At 46.1% G+C, this 21,458-nt stretch overlaps 1 protein-coding gene across 1 annotated transcript; it reads left to right on the top strand.

The window, feature by feature from the left end:
- Positions 1–6,262: 6,262 nt before the first annotated feature.
- On the top strand, positions 6,263–19,536 carry LOC138809407 (retinol dehydrogenase 12). The gene is made up of 7 exons (XM_069995930.1): positions 6,263–6,500; positions 8,482–8,600; positions 8,960–9,115; positions 9,837–9,941; positions 11,356–11,565; positions 15,366–15,555; positions 18,787–19,536. Exons 1-7 carry the CDS (start codon positions 6,433–6,435, stop codon positions 18,887–18,889), a joined length of 951 nt encoding a protein of 316 aa, XP_069852031.1. The 5' UTR covers positions 6,263–6,432; the 3' UTR covers positions 18,890–19,536.
- The last annotated feature ends 1,922 nt before the right edge of the window (positions 19,537–21,458 follow it).

The raw sequence follows: 21,458 nt of genomic DNA, 5'->3' as shown, positions 1-21,458 counted from the left end.
GCAAGCGCTCTACCACCGAGCCACCTTCCCAGCCCTCTAGGATAAAATTTTTAAAAAACTAGACAGGGGGCCCCTAACACCCGCTAGTGAAGCTATGGAGGAAGGCTTTAAGGTGTATCACGGCAGGGAGGAAAAGGCCAAACAGCTCAAGTACCAGATGCTAGCCAAATCTACCAGCTTGCAACCAACCCCTTCCTGATGGGTCCACCTGAGCCCTGCTATGTCTGTGGTTGAAAGGGGCACTGGATGGAAACCTACCCCCTGAAGAAGCTCTGCTACTGATGTAGCCAGCCAGGCCATAGGGGCCCAGCCTGCCCACAGCCACGTGAGCCAGTCCGACCATGTCCCAAGTGCAAAGTTTCAGGGCATTGGGCCGTGGACTGTCCATCATCCTCTCAGGGACAGTGGCCATCCACTAGGGCCCCATCACCCCCTCCTGGCACTCTGGGACTTGCAGCCAGAGAAAACTGAGGCAGCTCTGGACTCCGGGCCCCAACCACTCCCATCATCAAGCAGGAGCCCAGAGTGACAATCATGGTTGCAGGTTGGATGACCTCATTTTTGGTGGACACAGGTGCTATGTATTCAGTGCTCACTGAGTTCCAGGGCCAGCGTACCTAGCCAATACCTCCATAGTTGGGGTGGAGGGAAAACCTTACAACCGCCCCACCCCCACCCCATCCTTTGTCTTTTTTCAGGAGTGACCTTCTGTCACTCCTTGTTATTCCCCACTGCCTCGTTCCACTGCTGGGCAGAGGCCTTTTAGCCAAATTTGGAGCCTCTATTACCCTACGCCCTTCCCAATTGGCACAATGTGATATTGATTCAGCCTCCCCCGCACCCAATTGGCACAATGTGATATTGATTCAGCCTCCCCCGCAATCTCCTTGTTGATGGCTTTATAGGCGCACCTAGTGACCCCTCAGATTTCCCTTTTCCACCCTCTGAGGTGGACCCCAAGGTGAGGGATACCCATAACCCCTCTATTGCTAAACACCACCCTCCTATTCATATGTTTCTGAGGGACCCCCAATGCTTCCCTCCACAATCCCTCCCTTGCCACCGTCTTCTGGGACTGCAACCAATTATAAAAGACTTAATAAGAAAAGGGCTGTTATGCCTCACTAACTCTCCCTATAACACCCCCATCTTAGCAGTAGCCAAAACTAATGGTTCGTTCCTCTTGGTTCAGGACCTTCACCTTATAAATGCTGCTGTTATCCCCCAACACTCTGTTGTGCCCAACCCCTATACGCTGCATTCCACAATCCCAGTGACGGTTGCCTTTTATTCAGTATTGGATTAAAAACACACCTTTTTTTTTTTACTATCCCTTTAGCCCCCTCCTCCCAGGACCTTTTTGCCTTTTCATGCACTGACCCAGTCACCCAAACCTCAACTCAGCTCACCTGGACTGTGCTGCCGCAGGGGTTCTGGGATAGTCCCCATCTGTTTGGCCAAGCTCTAGCAAGGGACTTTAGAGACCTAAATTTAGAGCCATCCACCCTGATCCGATATGTGGATGATATTCTCCTCTGCAGTCCCACCAAGCAATTGTGTTACAACCTTATAGTAACACTTCTTAACTTTCTGGCCTCCCAGGGATATTGAGTCTCACCCAAGAAGATACAGGTAGCCACGCGCCAGTGGCTCATGCCTGTAATCCTAGCTACTCAGGAGGCTGAGATCTGAGGGTCACAGTTCAAAGCCAGCCTGGGCAGGAAAGTCTGTGAGCCTCTTATCTCCAATAAACCACTAGAAAAACAGAAGTGGCACTGTGGCTCAAGCAGTAGAGCGCTTGCCTTGAGCTGAAGAGTGCAGGGACAGTACCCAAGCCCAGAGTACAAACCCCACGACCGACCAAAAAAAAAAAAAAAAGAAGATACAGGTCGTTCAGCAGTCTGTGACTTATCTGGGTGTTCAACTCACTCCCACACACAATGCCATCACTATCCCCAGGAAACAACTGATTACTAACTACCTACCCCCTCCACTAAGTCGGAGCTTCTCTCCTTCCTGGGTCTAGCTGGCTATCTCAGGTCTTGGATTCCTAACTACTTCCTTCTAACACGCCCCTTATATGAAGCAGCTAAAGAGCCATCAGAAGAACCCCTTATATCCCCCTCCTCTCTTATTCCTCCCTTCAGGGGATTCCAACGGGCCTTATTACAGGCCCTGGCTCTCAGGCTGCCAGACCTTTCATGCCCGTTATGTATGGCCGCCCACCCTTGCCTCTCCTATTTCAGACCTTGGACTCCCCTTTGCCCACCCCCCAATGCTGTCCTCTCTCCTTCAACATCTGCACACTTTTTTTCTGGAAGTATGTGGACCAGTATGAATCTAAGCCCTCTACACTGCTCTCCCAGCCTTCCATCAAGGCTGGGGACCTAGTGTACATTTCAAGAAATTACCTGCCAAGGGTACTTAGTTCCACCAAGCTCTCTGCTAAGTGGGAGGGACCCTACTCAGTAACTCTCCCTACTCCCACAGCTGTGCAGGTTCAGGGCTGTCCACATTGTATTCACATCTGGCATGTTAAACGTCCTGCGCCTGATGGGCCCTCATATATATCTGAGCCAACTGAACCGCCATCTCTACAGATAAAAAAGAGTCATCGAGGACCCTGCTCTGGACAAGTAACATCTTCATAACCATCATGACCCTGGTCAACTTCATGTACAGTACCTGGCACGTCTTATCCCCATACAGTGCCCCCTCTCAGCAGGAAGTAGCTCCAGAAGAAGAGACCTTTGCCCATATTCCCTGCCCAGTACTGTTCATATTAAACCAAAAAGGGGAGAAATGTAAGGAAACGCCCACCTCGCAGGCCTAATCTCTGCCCTCCACCGCAGTGCCTGAGCAGTAGGTGAGACACCTCCCACTTCCGCCCCGACACAAAAGGGGTCTCCAAAGAGCCAGACAGCACCATTGTCTCCCTTTCCTCATGAGAACTTGGCCTTGTCAGCTCTGCTGGCAATAAAACTTTTCTTCTACTTCTGTCCATGTGGTCTTTGGGGTTACTTTCTTTGGGTTACTTCCCACCTAGTTCTACATTTTCTCCTTCACTCATAGCCTCCAATGCTGCTAGCACAGACCTTTATAGGCCCAAACCACATAGGCTGTGAGGAATTAAACCTAACAAAAGTGTTTTATTTAAGTAAAGCAAGCCGGGAGAGGAACAATTAAAGACTTAGGGCAAGAATTCCCTGGAGCAAGGTTTTTTTCTAGAGCTAAACAACATGACATATCTGCAAATCAAAGAATGATCTCTAGAGTTTCTATTAAGGCACCAAGGTGGCAGTGAGGACGATTCCATTACTTAGAGCCAGTATACATATTTCAAAAGAACAACTACAACAACAATAACAAAATCACTGTTGTAGGCATCTATCAGTAGAAGCAGATGCTTGCTGAACATCTTTCAATGCACAGAATGGCCCCTCACAATACTTCTTCCTGTAGGTCAAAGAGAATAAGTGGAAGTTAACACTAGTAGCAAACTTGTTTTATTTTTATTTTTTTAAAAGAAAGATGGTGTCTCACCTTCTAAGATCAAGAAAAAGAAACATCTATTGAGTAAAATAGAGACATGCCTTTATTTTTATGCAATTTGAGACATGAACACAGGTAGAAGGAGCAAATTCCATATGGCTGCAAATAGAAATACTGATGTGGACTGCGGTTGGAATGTTGGACTTATGACCTGTCTCTTGTATGGTTTCTAGAGTCTGTGATCTCAAGACTAGGTGAAAAGGAAAGAAGGGAGGAGAAAAAGGAAGAGATAGTTGCAGAATTCCTACCTGCCCTGATTCTGAAGGTAGCCAGGACAAGAACATCAATCACTATTACAGCACAGCCCACCTGGTGAATTCCAAGCAAAAGTCAAATCAGAGAGCAAATTCCCAGCTCTGCCTTACAGCATGTGATTTCCATCAACTGTGTCTCAATCAGCCCTGGGAGAATGGCTGGCCTATAAGTCTGATGTGTGATTCATTAAAGGTAAGGTGGACAAAGAGCCTTACTCAAGAGTATTACAAATGGTGAGTGCTTTGTTATGACTGGATTTCATCATTTTTGCTCTGATCCCTCTGGTTTCTGATATACGAGCCAGGTAGGTAGTAAGGAAACCTGAAGTCTGAGAAGCCTGGCTTGCATGTGTATAGAATCAAGTTCTATACTGCTAACACTAATGGACAGCCTTATGATAAAAGGCAGAGTCTGGCTGACCTATACCTCCAGAAGCCCATAACAAGTAATAGTCCTAGTGTGACCAAGTTTAAAAACACCCACATAACCTGTGGGAGCAGCTGACCATACAATCTAGTCTCCAAAAGTCAATGACACATTACCCAGTTACCAGGACTGACTGGTTACCTTATTTCTTCATAGATCTCCATAAAAAAAATTTGAGGTCTTGGGATCCCTCTCAGCACAGTTTTTTGTTTTTGTTTTTTGGTCAGTTGTGGGGTTTGAACTCTGGGCCTGGACGCCATCCTTGAGCTTTTCAGCTCAAGGTAAGGGCTCTACCACTAGAGCCACAGCACTACTTCTGGTTTTCTGGTAGTTAATTGGAGCTAAGAATCTCATGGACTTTCTTGCCCAGGCTGGCTTTGAACCATGCTCCACGGATTTCAGCCTTCTGAGTAGCTAGAATTATAGGTGTGAGCCATGCTTGGCTTTTTTTTTTTTTAAAAACTTTTCTAATTATTATTAAGGAGTTGTACAAAGGGATCACAATTCCATAAGTCAGGTTATGAGTACAATACTTATAGGGCATGTTACTTTTCGCTTTCTTTTGCATTAATAAATCTGTTTCTGGCCATGAGCCTGTGGCTCATGCCTGTAGTCCTTTCTATTCAGGAGGCTGAGATCTGAGGAGTATGGTTCAAAGCCAGTCTGGCAGGAAAGTCCATAAGACCCTTATCTCTAATTACCACCAGAAAACTGGCTCAAAGTGGTTTAGTGCTAGCATTGAGTGAAAAAGTCAGGGTCAGCACTCTGGCCCTGAGTTCAAGCCCCACAACTGACAAAAAAATAAAAATAATAAATGTTTTCTGCTTAAAGTCTCTCTGTGTTTATCTTTATATCCTTTCTCTGATATAAATATGAGCCCTGGTAACATTTTGGCAAACTAGGCCAGGAGACTGGAAGGGAATCCTACTCAGTAGGATGGCTTTATTTTTCTGACTCCAGTAAATCTACTTGATCCTTTTTTTTTTTTTTTGTCTTTTCTTTTTTGGTACTGGGGATCGAACCCAGGACGTTGCACTTGCTAGGCAAGCACTTTGCCACTGAGCTACATCCCAGCCCTTGATTCTTAATCAATGTAGGAAAGAGGACTTCCTTTTTAGTTTTTTGCTTCCATAATGGTGGAGGTTTACTATTTTGGTCTGGACCAAATCATTATTAGTTCATCTGCAAGTACAGGGTTAACATATAAAGATTTTGAGCTCTTTGTATATTTTCTCTTCCTTCTGTCTTCTTGTTTGTACTAAGATAATTTTGCTATCCAAGAGAAGACCAGGGCTGGAAAGGTGGCTCAGTGGTAGAACACTTGCCTTGCATGCATGAGGCCCTGGGTTCGATTCCTCAGCACCACATAAGCAGAAAAAAAAGCTGGAAGTGGCACTGTGGCTCAAGTGGTAGAGCGCTAGCCTTGAGCTGAAGAGCTGAGGGACAGTGCCCAGGCCCAGAGTTCAGGCCCGATGAGGGGACCCCCCCCCAAAAAAAAGCAAGAAAGGAGCCTGGCACCAGTGGCTCATGCCTGTAATCTTAGCTACTCAGGAGGCTGAGATCTGAGGATCCCCGTTCAAAGAAACAACCAGAAAATGGGAAGTGGCACTGTGGCTTAAGTGATAGATCGCTTGCCTTGAGCTGAAGAGCTCAGTGACAGCACCTAGGCCCCGAGTTCAAGCCCCATGATTGACAAAACAAAAAGCAAGAAGGGCTGTGGGCATGGCACCAGTGGGAGGGCTGCTCAGCAAGCAAGAGACCCTTTCACACCCCAGTAGCACTAAATATACATCTATATTAAAATATAAATAAGTGTATCCTATCTTCCAGGAGTAGAGGTTGAGGGGCCAGGAGAACACTTTCTCCTGGGAAAGAGATGCCATTGAGGGTGGAAGAGGGAGGAGGCAGTGGCTCCAGTTTCCCTCAGTTCTCCTTGCCACTAAGAGGACGGCTATCATCTTTCCTGTAGCCCCTCCCCTCCAGGACTACATTTCCCAGGAGGCTGTGCTGTGCTTTGACAGTACTCGGATTTAACTAGGATTCTGGGCTCTACTTAGCGCTAAACTCTTGCTGACTGCCCAGGCGTGAGAGGAGCAAGAGACAGCCATAGCAGCCAAGAATTGGAGCCAGACCAGGAGCCCGAGACGGAATTAGGTTTGAAGCTGGAGCAGCAGCAGTAACAACTGAGGAAGTGGAAAGATGCTGGTTATTTTAGTACTGCTCACTTCCTTCCTTTCACTCTTGTATGTGACAGCTCCATCCATCAGGTTTGTCTTGATTTAACGATTCATAATAGTAGTTTACAAAGCTTCCTAAGCTGCTAAAAGAGAATGGAAGGGAGGGGGAGGGGGAGAAAGAGCAGGGGGAATAAAAGCAGGAAGGAAGGAGAGGTTATAAATGCCACAAATGAAAGTGAAAAGGAAGATGGGCGGGGGAGAGCTGCACTGAATTCTGACTCTTGTGCTAGGCTGAGCGGGTGACTCTGCCTCGCACTTCAATTTAGGCAAATCCTCTCTATCCTCTCCTCTCCTCTCTCTCTCTCTCTCTCTCTCTCTCTCTCTCTCTCTCTCTCTCTCTCTCTCTCTCTCTCTCTCTCTCTCTCTCTCTCTCGCTTGAATTCTGGATTTTTTTTTTTTGAGTAGTTTATTAGAGATGAGCCTCGTGGAGTTTCTTGCCAAGGCTGGTTTCAAACCGTGATCCTCAGATTTCAGCCTCCAGAATAGCTCAGATTACAGGCATGAGCCACTGGTGCCTGGCACTCTTTCGTAGTTCTAGTTACAAGTTTCCCTGCTGAGTTAAATACCAGGCACCCTGGGAAGGAAATGTACTCTTGGATTCTATCCTTAAAAAAAAGCTTAGGGATGGCTCTTCAGCTGTGAGATTTCTGGAGGTGCCCCCCCCAGAATTTGTGTTCAGAATGAAGATTTTTAAAAACTGCTGCTGATAAAGAAAGTTAAATGGACATATGGAGGACTGTCTGTCTAGTCTACACATTGCAATCTGGGCCCCCATCCCAGTTCTACCACAGTTAGAACTTCTCCAAGCCTCAGTTTTCTTCATTGTAATGTGGAAATGATTCTGAAATAGCTGAGAACACTAAAATAAATTATATCTGGGAAGTGCCTTGCCTGCTCCTGGAAGTTAGGTGGTGGTGCTCAGGAAGTATTGTTTTTGATCCCCCTCTGATCTTTTTTTTTTTTTTTTTTTTTTAACTCAAGAAGTCAGCAGGTGAGATTTTCTCTGGATGCACCCATGGCAGAAAGCCACTGAGCATGCTCTGCTCTCTGAAACTGGAGTGACAACCGTGGTGGTATTTGTGAGTGCCACCCCCAAGATTATGAGTCTTCAGTTACTATGACAATGCTCACTGGAGACCTAGGGCTCAGGACTACAGATTCTACTAATCTCTATCCTGCATATTTTAAGTGGTAATTAGAAGAGGAAGCAGATCTCCAGGAGCTGCTAGAAATAAGCATGAGGTATCTTTGTTATCTGACAGCACTTCACTCAGTTTGCCCAAGTCATCACTGTAGACTCCATGTGACCTTCCCAATCTACACTTTATGAACTGGCCCCTACCTTGCCCAGTAGAAAAATGTCCCATGTAGTTGGGCACCAGTGGCTTGCACCTGTAATTCAGCTATTCAAGATGTTAAGGTTTGAGTATCATAGTTCCAAGCCAGCCTAGACAGGAAATTTCCATGAGACTCTTTTCTTCAATTAACCATTCAAAAGCCAGAAATGGAGCTGTGATTCAAGGGGCTGAGCACCAGCCTTCAGTGAAAAAGCCAAGAGACAGCACTCAGGCTTGAAAGAAAGGAAAAGAAGGGAAGAGAAGAAGGCAAGAAAGCAAGCAAGGAAGGAAGGAAGGAAGGAAGGAAGGAAGGAAGGAAGGAGGGAGGGAGGGAGGGAGGGGAGGGAGGGAGGGAGGGAAGGAAGGGAGGGAGGGAAGGAAGGGAAGGAAGGAGGGAGAGAGTGGAAGGGAAGGGAAGGGAAGAAAGAAAAGATAGAGAAAGGAAGAAAGAAAGATAGAAAGAAAAAGAAAGGAGGAAAGAAAGAAAGGGAGGGAGGGAGGAAGGAAGGAAGGAAGGAAGATAGGAAGGAAGATGGTTCTTGCAGATTAACTTCTTCAAGGACGCTGACTCTAACTTAAAATGCTCTCTTTGGGGCTAGATGTCTTCCTTTTCTACATCTCAATGTGGGGTTGGGAAGGATGATGTGTGATGCTTTTGTTTCCCGTGCTGGCAGGAAGTTCTTTGGTGGTGGAGTTTGTAGAACAAATGTGCAGCTTCCTGGGAAGGTAGTGGTGATCACAGGTGCCAACACAGGCATTGGCAAGGAGACGGCCAGAGAGCTGGCTCGCAGAGGTGAGTCTGCCCTCCCCTGCCTTTTTCACTGGGACTCACTCCACATTTCCTTACCTTTCCTCTTGGGCTTGGAGGCTCTGGCAAGAATTCAGGGAACCTGGGACTCAGATCTAACGTGATATTAATTTACTGTCAATCAGTCATTCTAATTGGAGAAACTCAGCAACATTAACTATTGGAGGATAATACCAGAGGTCCCAGTTGGGAGTTAAACTGACAGCAAGAAGACGACTCTGAGAATCCACAAGTGGCAATGCTTTTAGTGGTGACTGTCCATTCGTCCCCGGCTTACTTACTGTACTACTACTTCTATGTTAGTCTAGGATCTGAGCATAGCGTCCTTTCTGTCTTGACCTCAGGAGCTCGAGTCTACATTGCCTGCCGAGACGTACTGAAGGGGGAGTCTGCGGCCAGTGAAATCCGAGCAGACACAAAGAACTCCCAGGTGCTGGTACGGAAACTGGACCTCTCTGATACCAAATCCATCCGTGCCTTTGCTGAGGGTTTCCTGGCAGGTGAGACTCCAGAGGGTAGTGAGGAAAGCAGGAATTAGAGTACGGGAATGGTTGCTGTACCCTGATCTTACTGGACTGGTTCTGCTGTGGGAACCAGCAGGACAGGGAGCTGGCAGAGGGACAGAGGGTGGAGAAGTTGGGCAGGATCCTTATCAACTCTTTGTTCTTCAGGGGGAATGATGAAGATGTCAGCATCCTGTCTGGACTTGTGTCTTGGCATCAAGGCTTGGTCTGATGCTATTCCCTCCTTCCTTCCAGAAAGTCAAGCTTCTGTGGCAGAAGCATTAGCTGAGTTTGTACCTTTGCCCCAATTCTCCTAGGTCTTGGGAAATGTCCAAAGACAATAGGATCCATAAGGAATAGGATCTGGTCTGTCTTGTTTTATTACTGGATTCCTAGGGCCCCATAGTGTGGGCCTGATCCGTATTTGGTAGTTAGTACACGGTGGCTGATTGAAAGAATGAACAATGTCCAGGAAGATAGGAGCAACGAAAATGAGCACCCCAGTGACAATTATTATTGAATATCCCTGAGAAAGTCCAGTGGGGGATGGTTATTGACTGCTGAGACAACACCTTGGGTTAGAGGAAAGGAGCCAAACACTTCCTGCCTCAACAAGAAGTGTTTGTGAATAAAGGCAACCAGCCAAATGTTCAGAACTGTGACAGCCAACCAGCGCACTCCTCACTAACCATGAGCTTTCCTTGGTTGTGCTTAATAGAGGAAAAACAGCTTCATATTCTGATCAACAATGCGGGAGTCATGATGTGCCCCTTTTCTAAGACAGCAGATGGCTTTGAAACCCACCTAGGAGTCAACCACCTGGGTAAGTATTTTTGGCTGGTTAAAAAGTGAGGCTCCTGTCCTTTGTCAAAAGATGACTCTAGCCAGGCACTGGTGGCTCATGCCTGTAATCCTAGCTACTCAGGAGGCTGAGATCTGAGGATGGCAGTTCAAAGCCAGCCTGGGCAGGAAAGTCCTCTTCAGAGCTGAGGGACAGTGCCCAGGCCCAGAGTTCAAGCCCCACAACCAAGAAAGAAAGGAAGAAAGAAAGAAAGAAAGGAAGAAAGAAAGAAAGAAAGAAAGAACAGAAGAAAGGAAGAAAGGAAGGAAGGAAGGAAGGAGGAAAGGAAGGAAGAAAGGAAGAAAGGAAGAAAGAAAGGAAGGAAGAAAGGAAGAAAGGAAGAAAGAAAGAAAGATGAATACACCAGTGCTGAGGGCCACTGGAGGTCCCCATGGAACCCACAAATTTTAGACTTCCAGCATACTGGACACAGTGCTTGTTTTCATGATCTTTCTGACCAACTATTATATACATAGGGTGAAACTTTCCTGCCCATATCTTTAAGAAAGCCCTAGTCACACACCAGTGGCTCACACCTGTAATCCTAGCTACTCTGGAGGCTAAGATCTGAGGATTTGGGTTTGAAGCCAGCCGGGGCAGGAAACTCAGTGAGAGTCATCTCCAGTTAACCACCAAAAAGCCAGAGGTGGAGCTGTGGCTCAAGTGGTAGAGTGCTAGCCTTGGGCAAAAAAAGTTCAGGGATAGCACCAGGCCCTGAGTTCAAGCTCTAGCAGAGAGAGAAAGAGAAAGAGAGAGAAAAACAGCGACAGAGAGAGACAGAGAGGAAGAAAGAGAGAGGGGGAGAGAGAGAGAAAGGGAGGGGAAGAGGGAGGGAGAAGGAAAGAGAGAGAAAAGTGAGAGGGAAGAAGGCAAGGAGGGAGGGAGGTTTCTCCCTTTTCTTAGGCCCAATCCCAGGAGATACAAGGGAGAAAAGCAGCTTTCTTCGATTGGGCAGTGGCAGTACGAGGCTTGCTAGGAGGATCAGGCATGAAGGTTTGCAGGAATCTGACTATAGCTAGAGGAGTCACATACCAATGAGGGCCAAGCAAACTAAGGCCCATTCAGATAGGCAAACCTTGAGAACTTGAGGTACCAAAGAGGTTGAGGTTCAGAGTTCAAGGTGATGGTTCTAGAGAAGAAAGCATGGAAAATGTTCTCTGATCCTAGGAAAATGTTCTTTTCCTTAACTAATTTATTCTTCCTTCCATATGTGGGTCCACAGTTGTGCCATGGTTGTCAGAGGGGAAGTTGGGAACAAGTAGGTGGCTGGTTTCCATGATCAAGGCAAGGGCAGAGGTCAGAGAAACAGCTGATGCTGAAATCCTGTATCAGTTTGTATGCCCCGAGTCTAGGCTGTCTTCTTACCCTCCAATCTTCCTGCTGGCTCTCCTTATAGGCCACTTCCTTCTCACCTACCTGCTCCTGGGAAGGTTAAAGGAATCTGCTCCGGCACGAGTGGTGAACCTGTCTTCAGTGGCTCACCTCATGGGCAAGATACGCTTCCATGATCTTCACGGTGATAAGCGCTACTGTCGTGGTTTCGCCTATTGCCACAGCAAGCTGGCCAATGTACTTTTCACTCGCGAGCTGGCCAAGAAGCTCCAAGGTAAACCTAGAGAAAGAGTCAGGATTAAAATAATACAAGCTGCATTTTGGGTCAGGTTATAGGTTCACAGAAATTCTGGAGTCAGGCTGTGGAAACATTTATATTTCAGTAGCAGCTCTGTGTACTAAGAAGGATGAAGTTACAAACAGAATAGTCCCCTCCCCTCCCGGGAAGCTTAACATTGAATAGATGCTAGAAACTCCATTAAATCTACCTTACACCTATCACATTTATTTTTGTGTGTATGTACAGTACTGAGATTTGAACTCAGGACCTCATGCTCTTGCTTATTTTTTTTTTCTTGTGCTCAAGGTTGGTGCCATTTTCCTCCACTTGGAAGCTTTTTGCTGGTTAATTGGAGATCAGAATCTTTCAGATTTGTCTCCCTGGGCTGGATTTGAACTAGGATCCTCAGATCTCAGCTTCCTGAGTAGCTAGGATTACAGGCACAAGACATCGGCACTTGACCCCAGCCATCACATTTTATCTTATATCTGTTTTTCATATTATTCTGATATCAACCCTTCGTGATAAGCAGAGCAGATGTTATTATTTCTTTTTTTTTGAGGGGGGGGGACAAAACTGGTACCCAAGAAAATGGCTGACTTACAGTAAGGTAGTAAGGGAAGAAATCAGAACTGGATTGTGGGTGCTCTGCCCTAAATCTGGGGTGGTGCTTCCTCCTGTGTGCCATTTGCTGAGGTCACATAGTGAACCAATCTACACTTCCAGGGCTCCATTTGGGGCCTTTCCACAAAGCTCTGTGTGTATGTGTGCATGCCCCCTTAATCCCCCCGACTCTGACTTCTAAGCTGTAAAATGAGCTTAGACTAATTCTTTACCAATGATTCTGTGCTTGCTGGGGTTTTACATGAGCCGCTAGCTCTGACATCTGTGAATCAGGGAAGCATTTATTATGCTAAATTAACCATTTGGGGGAACAAAAGCCTTTACTCTCAGAGTGCCAAAGGCAGAAGACTAGTCATAAAAATTAATAATAATGATATAAGAGCTGTGCACCAGTGGCTCACACCTATAATCCCAGCTACTCAGGTGGCTGAGATCTGAGATCACTGTTGAAGTCAGATTGGTGGACAGGAATGTTCATGAGCTTTTTTTTTTTTTTTTTGTCAGTAGTGGGATTGAACTCAGGGCTTGGGCACTGTCCCTAAGATTTTTTGCACAAAGTTAGTGCTCTACTACTTTGAGCCACAGCACCAGTTCTGGTTTTCTAGTGGTTAACTGGAGGTAAGAATATCACAGATTTTCCTGCCTGGGCTACCTTTGAATAACACTCCTCAGATCTCACCCTCTTGAGTAGCTAGGAGGCATGAGCCACTGGTGCCCAGCTGTCCATGAGATTTATATCTCCATTTAACCACCCAACCCCCCCCCCCCCCAAAGGAACCTGTGATTGCTGGACGCCAGTGGCTCCCGCCTACAATCCTAGCTACTCAGGAGGCTGAGATCTGAGAATCTCGGTTCAAAGCCTGGCAGGAACATCCATGAGACTCTTATCTTCAATTAACCACCAGAAAACTGGAAAACTGGAAAAAAAAATGTTGTGAGGCTTAAATGAGCTTAAGCCATATAGTACAAAAAGCACACAAGTTTCCAATTCTTAAATGGTTTTGCTTGTTTTGTTTTATTGAATCAGGGCCAAGGCCTGGGTGCTGTACCATAGATTTTTTTTTACTCATGGTGGATGTGGTACCACTTGAGTCACAGGTTCCTATTTTTTTTTTTTTTGGTCAGTTGTGGGGCTTGAACTCTGGGCCTGAGCCCTATCCCTGTGGTCTTCAGCTCAAGGTGAGCACTCTACCACTTGAACCACAGCGCCACTTCCAGTCTTTTCTGTTTATGTGGTGCTGAGGAATCAAACCCAGGGCCTCATGCATGCAAGGCAAGTGCTCTACCACTGAGCCAACTTCCCAGTCCCCCTCACAACATTTTTATGAGGTGCATACTCTTACTCCCCTTCCCATCTATAAATGAAGAGACAGGCATAGGTATATGGAGCAAATTTCCTAGTTGAGCCAGGCAGCTTGGAACTGGAGGCCACGTAATCAATGTTCAGACTTCCATCTTGCAGACTGTTAGGTATGACCTCAGGCACTTTGCTTAATTTCTCTGTGACTCAGTTTCCTCAGTTCTAAATGGGCATCTAAGTGTTGACTACCTTGAAGTCTTTTTAAGAATTAAATGAGAGTTTGGCATTGCTGGCTCATACCTATAATCCTAGATACTCAGGAGGCTGATGTCTGAGGATCACGGTTCAAAGGTAGCCCAGGCAGGAAAGTCTTATCTGCAATAAACTATTTTTTAAAAAAAAGAAAAAAGAAAAAGAAAAAGGCTAGAAGTGGTGCTGTGACTCAGTGGTAGAATGCTCACCTTGAGCAAAAGGAGCTCAGAGACAGCACCCAGGCCTAGAGTTTAAGCCCCAAAACCAATAACAACTGGGAAAAAAAAGAAAAGGGATTACATGAAAAGACTGGCATGGTGGTACACATCGATAACAGCTCTTGGGCAGGCAGAGGCAGGAGGATCTCAGTTTGAGTCCAGCCTAGGAAAAGTTAGTGAGACTCTTTCTCTAAAACAAAAAGGACTGATGGTCTAGCTCAAGGGGGTAGAGCACTTGGATTAAATCCCTAGTAACACACACACACACACACACACACACACACACACACACACACACACGAATTGAGTGACACAATGCAGGTAAAGAATGTTGCACAGGCTGGGCGCCAGTGGCTCACGCTTGTCATCCTAGCTACTCAGGAGGCTGAGATCTGAGGATCGTGGTTCAAAGCCAGCCTCGACAGGAAAGTCCGTGAAACTCTGACCTCCAATAAACCACCAGAAAACTGGAAGTGACATAGAGGCTAAAGTGGTAGAGTGCTAGCCTTGAGCTGAAGAGCTGAGGGACAGCACCCAGGCCCAGAGTTCAAGCCCCATGACTGATGACAAAAAAGAAAAAAAAAAAAAAGAATGTTGCACAGCCTTTATTCATAATAAGTACTGAAAATCATGGTGCCACAGTAGCGTCTTGGGGGACAGGTTAATCTTCTATGGACTCCAATCCTTCTCAATCTGTACCTCATAAAATGTGCATGCTGGACAAATGCAGCACTGCACTAGGCTCAATCCTCTTCCAAACCCTCTTCCAAACAGATGGTTGCCATAGAAAGGAAGAAAGCTGCCAGGTGCTGGTGGCTCATACCTGTAATCCTAGCTACTCAGGAAGTTGAGATCTGAGGATTGTGGTTTGAAGCCAGCCCAGGCAGGAAAGTCCTTGAGACTCTTCTCTCCAATTAACCACCAGAAAACTGGAAGTTGAGCTGTGTCTCAAGAGTATAGCCTTGAGCAAAAATGCTCCAGGATAGTTCCCAGGCCAAGTTCAAGCCCCACAACCGACACACACACACACACACACACACACACACACACACACACACACACACACACACACACACACACACACAGAAACAAAAACAAAGACAAAGACAAAGACAAAGACAAAAACAAAAAAAGAGAAAGTCCCACCCACAGAAATAAAAGAGACGTCGCTGGGAATTCTTAGTAGTAGTACTTAAGCTATAGTATCAAGGTGACATTGAAGTGGGATCCTTCCTTTGGAGCATAGAAGACTGTGGATTTTTCTAGAACAGCTCAATTCTGGCTGGCCAGGAGTAGGTGCCAACCCTAGGGTTGTGTTTCTCGAGTCCCTTGTCTCCCTTGTGTATTTTCTGCCGCCTTGTGCTGTGCTGTGGTCTCACTGTGCCCGCTTTCTGCCCTAGGCACAGGCGTCACCACCTATGCGGTGCACCCCGGCATCGTCCGCTCGGAGCTGGTGCGCCACTCATTCATACTGTGCCTGTTCTGGCGGCTCTTCTCCCCCTTCATCAAGTCAGCATGGCAGGGGGCACAGACCAGCCTGCACTGCGCGCTGGCTGAGGGCCTGGAGCCTCTGAGTGGCAAGTACTTCAGGTGTGTAGGGGCAGTGTGCGGTCTTTCCATTGGCTGGGTGAGTGGCTTGGTGTCCTGCAGCTGAGTTTGTGCCTGATGGAATCCAGGTTTGGGCTGAACCTGCCAACAAATACGCTTAGCTTTCCAAGGGAACGTGTGTTAGAAATAATATTAGAATGAATTGTTTTCATGTTTTATACCTGTGTGCTATGGTTTCACATCAGTTTGTAGCTATTAAAGACTCTCCCCGTTGGTTATGCTAAGGAAAGAACATTTGTGAACCCTGTGGAACCTTCGCTTGACTGATTCTACTATTTCCTTCCTTCCTTCCTTCCTTCCTTCCTTCCTTCCTTCCTTCCTTCCTTCCTTCCTTCCTTCCTTCCTTCCTTCCTTCCTTCCTTCCTGGTGTGAGCACGGGGGCTAGAACTCGGGGCCAGGGTGCTGTCCCTTAGCTTTTGCATTCAAGGCTGGTTCTCTTGAGCCCCACATTTACTTTTGGCTCTTTTGTAGTTAATTGGAGGTAAGAGTCTCACAGGATGGCTTGGAACTCTGATTCTTAGATCTCTTCCTCCTGAGATCTGTCATCCTAGCTAGGGATAACGGGTGTGAGCTACTAGAGCCCAGTTATTTATAGGGTTTTTTTTTTTGTTTTGTTTTGTTTATGGGTCCGGTCGTGGGGCCTGAACTTTGGGCCTGGACGCTGTCCCCCAGCATTTCAGCTCAAGGCTAGCGCTCTACCACTGGAGCCACAGCACCACTTCCAGCTTTTTTCTTTTTTCTTATGTGGTGCTGAGGAATCAAACCCAGGGCCTCAGGCATGCAAGGCAAGCGCTCTACCACTGAGCCAACTTCCCAGCCCCTATTTATAGTTTTTTTATTCTAAGCCAGGCACCAGTTGCTCATGCCTGTAATCCTAGCTACTCATGAGGCTGAGATCTGGGGATGGTGGTTCAAAGCCAGCTCAGGCAGGAAAGTCTGGGAGACTCTTTTTAATTTTTTTTTTCTTGGTCCAGTCGTGGGGCCTGAACTCTGGGCCTGGGTGCTGTCCCTCAGCTCTTCAGCTCAAGGCTAGCACTCTACCACTTAAGCCACAGTGCCACTTCCGGCTTTTTTTTTCTTCTGCTTATATGGTGCTGAGGAATAAAACCCAGGGCCTCATGCATGCAAAGCAAGGGCTCTACCACTAAGCCAACTTCCCAGCCCTGGGAGACTCTTATCCCCAGTAAACCACCAGAAAACTGGAAGTGGTGCTGTGGCTCAAGTGGAGGGCACTTACCTTGAGCTGAAGAGTGCAGGGACAGCATCCAAGCCGAGTTCAAGCCCCACAACCACCACCAACAACAAAAAAATTGATTCTGCTCAGCAGAAAGTGCTGGACAAGGTCTCTTCCCAATGAGAGTTCTGTCTCCCAATGTTGTCAATATGGGTGTTGTCTGTTGGAATATAGAAACAGACAGTACCGAACAGATTCAGCACTGAATCTTATCACAAATTCCATGTGCAGTTGGAGTGTGAGGATAAAGGGAAGTCCAGGATTAAATCACTTTCCTACTCCATGATTTCATCCAACCCAGTCTCCCTGGTTGCCTGCTCTGTTCAAGGCTGCCCATCATTGCCCCGATTGCTAAGTGAAGCATTGGAAATAACCTCAGTATCTAACCATCGGGGAATGGATAAATGTCTAAGTGATTGTGTGTGTGTGTGTGTGTGTGTGTGTGTGTGTGTGTGTGTGTGTGTGTGTGTGTGTGTGTGTGTGTGTGTGTGTGTGTGTGTGTGTATGTATTTATAAATCATCAGAAATCAGAGAGGTAGATAACTTTATCTCCATTTTACAGATGCAACTGATGTATAGGACAATTAAGAAACATGCCTGTGTTCATGGTTTGTAAGTTAGAAGACCAAGGTGTAGAGCAGGGCAGTCTGACTCCAGACCTGTGCTGCTCTGTGTGGGCTGCCATTATCTGCATGGGGCCACTGAACACTTGAAATATGACTGTTCAAGTGAAGATTTGCTGTAAGGATAAAATGCAAACCAGATTTTGAAGACACAGTATGACAAAAGAAATGTAAAATATTAATTTTTATGTTGGTTATGTGCTGAAATGATTCAGCTATATTGGGTTCAATAAGATTCAGTACTGAAGTTAATTTCACTAATTTCTTTTTACCTTTTTTAGTGGAGGTCAGGGTCACACTATATAGGCCGGACTGGCCTCAAACTCTATCCTCTTGCTTCAGCCTCCTGAGTGCTGGGATAACAGATGTGTGCCACTATGTCCAGCTGCTGCCACCGCCGTCTCCTCCTCCTCTTCCTCCTCCTCTTCTTCCTTTCTCTTCCTCCTCCTCCTCTTCCTCTTATTCTTCCCTCCTTCTCCTCCTCCTCCTCTTCCTCTTATTCTTTCCTCCTCCTCTTCTTCCTCTTCTTCCTTCTTTCCTCCTCTTTCTCCTCTTCTTCCTCTTCCTCCTCCTCCTCTTTCTTCTTTTTTTTTTTTTGTGTGTGTGCAGTTCTAGGGTTTGAATTCAGGACTTTTTGCTCAAGGCTAGTGCTCTACCACTGGAGCCACAGTACCACTTCTGGCTCTTGCTGAGTAGTTTAATGGAGTTAAGAGTTTCATGGACTTTCCTGTCCAGGCTGGCTTTAAACTGTGATCCTCAGATGTTAGCCTCTTGAGTAGTGAGGATTACAGGCTTGAGCCACTAGCCTTTGGCAAAGCCCAGTTTTGTATTCTATCCTACCCTATTATCCTGCTAGCCCCCAGCACCTCCAAAATAAACAGTGCTTAGTTTAGGACTCACAGGATGCAAGTGACTCTGGATGGAATTCAGAGTGTTCAAACACTTATATAAGAAAAATAATTTTACCTTTCATTTCACAAACCTCCCTTTGAAATGTAGCATTTCCTTCCATTGTGAACATAGGCAGGGAGCACTGTGCATGACTCGGTCACCCGTGGAATTATAGATATGCTTGTGTTACACACACTGCAGTCCTTGTAGATGTCCCATGATGTCCCATTCTTCTCTCTGCTACTTTGGAATCTGCTGGCTACTGATCCTGGCTCTGGGTCTTGTTGTAGAATATATGAATGAAGAAGCCTGTTTTAAAATATTTTAAAATGCAGTTTAATATAGTTTCTTAGAATCTGGTCTACTATTTTATATATTGGAAATATATTCTGAGAAAGACACCACCAACATTCCCATACGGTCAGTTCTCACTCCCATTATCCACCCATGGTCTTTTCCCTCCAGTGACTGCAAGAGGACCTGGGTGTCCCCAAGGGTCCGAAATAAGAAGACGGCGGAGCGCCTGTGGGATGTCAGCTGTGAGCTTCTAGGAATCCAGTGGGAATAGCTTGTGGGAAGGCCATGGCTGTATCAGGCCCAACCCATGCCATCATGAAAGGAGACCAAAGAGAAGGCCAACCCTAAAGGATTGTCTTGTTGGCTGTCTGATGTTGCTGTGAATGCTGCCTGTTCTCATCCTCCTGACCCTTCTGGGAACCTTTAAATACACAGCCCTGCTGTGAAGCGGCATGGCACAAGACTTGCACATGTACTGACCATTCTTGAAGATTTAGAGAGTCGGCAAGCCTCTGTATTAAGAGGACTGGACAGATCCCAGGCTGGACGTGAGGTGTGTATGTGGGAGGGAGTTGGGAGGGGAGTGGAAGAAGAACCTAAGAAATTAGATCTGTTTCCTCAACTTCACTGGAAACACCAAGTATGTGAGCGCAGCTGAGGTTCAAGGTACATCAGCATTGCATATTTCCAGGGGAAATATGCCTCACAGTCTTGATGGACTTCTTTCCTCTTTGAATGAAATACAGATCTGGACCCTGGAATCTGGATAACTCAGGAAAATCATGGATGACTTGGATCAAATTTTCTTCCATTGGGAAGTTGGGAGCCACTCCCAGATGTGAAGCTGGGCCTTTCCATTATCTGTCATGTACATGATCTCCTTTTTCTAAAGAATTCTCTTCACCTCCATTTTTAGAGAAAAATAAATATTTATATTCATTTCATTGCCTCACATTTTTTTCTCAGGTAAAAATGTAGCAGAGAGGGGCTGGGAAGGTGGCTCAGTGGTAGAGCGCTTGCCTTGCATGCATGAGGCCCTGGGTTCGATTCCTCAGCACCACATAAGCAAAAAGAAAAAAGCCGGAAGTGGCGCTGTAGCTCAAGTGGTAGAGTGCTAGCCTTGAACTGAAGAGCTGAGGGATAGCTCCCAGGCCCAGAGTTCAGGCCCCACGACTGGACCCCCCCCACCCAAAAAAAAAATGTAGCAGAGAGAGGAAGCCAGCCTACCACTTTAGTGAGTAGGATTGCCCTACCCATTCACCTACCCATCGACCAGGGCTTTTTTGTTAATGGGTTTCATCATGACATTTTCATACATATAGATCAGGAACATGTTTTTCCCATTTCCCATATTTTTCCTGCTCCCTTAAAAGAAAGCCAAAAAAAAAAAAAAAAGCCTTTTAAGCCAGGCACTGGTGGCTAACACTTATAACCTGAGCTACTCAGGAGGCTGAGATCTGAGGATCACAGTTCGAAGCCAGCCCAGGCAGTCCATGAGATACTTAACTCCAATAATTTACCAAAAAAGTCGGAAGTGGAGCTGTGGCTCAAGTGGTAGAGTACTTGTCTTGAGCAAAAAGAAGCTCAGAGACAATGCCTAGGTCCTGAGTTCAAGCCTGGGACCAGGAAAAACAAGAAAGAGGAAGGAAGGAAGGAAGGAAGGAAGGAAGGAAGGAAGGAAGGAAGCCCTTTAAAATGTTTTTCCCTTTTTGTTCTGGGGAATAGAGCCTCACAAATGCTAGCAATTGCTCTACCACTAAAGGGCCCTAGCCCTGTTTTGAAATAGACAAAAGTAGAGCAAATAAGATCATGAACTCCAGCCACTTTTCAGCCAGCTTCAGTATTGTCAGCATATCAATCTTCTTTCGCCCATTTGGAGCATGATAGCTTTGGGTAGGGGATGGGAAAGGGATATTTTATTTATGAAACCAAGTTCTGTCTTTCCCTTTTATTGTGTAGCAACCTGGTCTGGTTTCCTTGCTGTCCTTCCACAAGCTTTGTGTTTCACTGCAGGAATGATCCTGGGTTTGCTCCTGGGATGTTGTCCCATACCACAGTAGGAATGCCATTCCTCTGGGCAATATGCCCTGCAAGGCAGACAGTAATATTTTAAAGCATTAGGCAGTCATAACGACTTCAGTTTGTCTTACTAAAAACCTCAAAAATCAAATTTCATCACTATTACTATTCATTAATACAACATTAATAATCCTATCACTTCGTACTTAGAGTTGTTATGTTCTCTTTTCCTGTTTGTCTTGCCAATGTTTTTTTTGTCATTTATTTTTTTCCCAGTCTAGGGGCTCGAACTCAGGGCCTGGGGCACTGTCCCTGGGCTAATCTTTATGCTCAAGGCGAGTGCTCTGCCACTTGAATCACAGCACTACTTCCAGCTTTTTCTGAGTAGTTTATTGGAGATAAGAGTCTCACAGACTTTCTTGGCTGGGCTGGATTCAAACCACGATCCTCAGATCTCTTCCTGAGTAGCCAAGTGTGAGCCACCTGTGCCCAGCCAACCAATGTTTCCTTTTCTTTTCTTTTCTTTTTTTTTTTTATACTGGTCCTGAGCCTTGAACTGAGGGCCTGGGTGCTAACCCTGAGCTCAAGAGTAGCCCTCTACTACTTGAGCCACAGCTCCATTTTTGTTTTTTCAGAAATTTATTAGAGATAAGCGTCTCATGGACTTTCCTGCTCAGGCTGGCTTCAAACCATGACCTTCAGATCTCGGCCTCCTGAGTAGCTAGGATTATAGGTATGAGCCACCAGTGCCCAGCTTCACCAATATCTTTTTATTCTTGGTTTGTTCAAATCAGGGAAGGAAAATGGCCCTAAAAAAGAGA

This window comes from Dipodomys merriami, unplaced genomic scaffold, assembly GCF_024711535.1.
Source record: "Dipodomys merriami isolate MVZ:Mamm:240054 unplaced genomic scaffold, mDipMer1.0.p SCAF_497, whole genome shotgun sequence".
Classification (NCBI taxonomy): Eukaryota; Metazoa; Chordata; class Mammalia; order Rodentia; family Heteromyidae; genus Dipodomys; species Dipodomys merriami.
The sequence above is the reverse complement of the archived record's forward strand: the minus strand, read 5'-3'. Positions and strand labels throughout refer to the sequence as shown.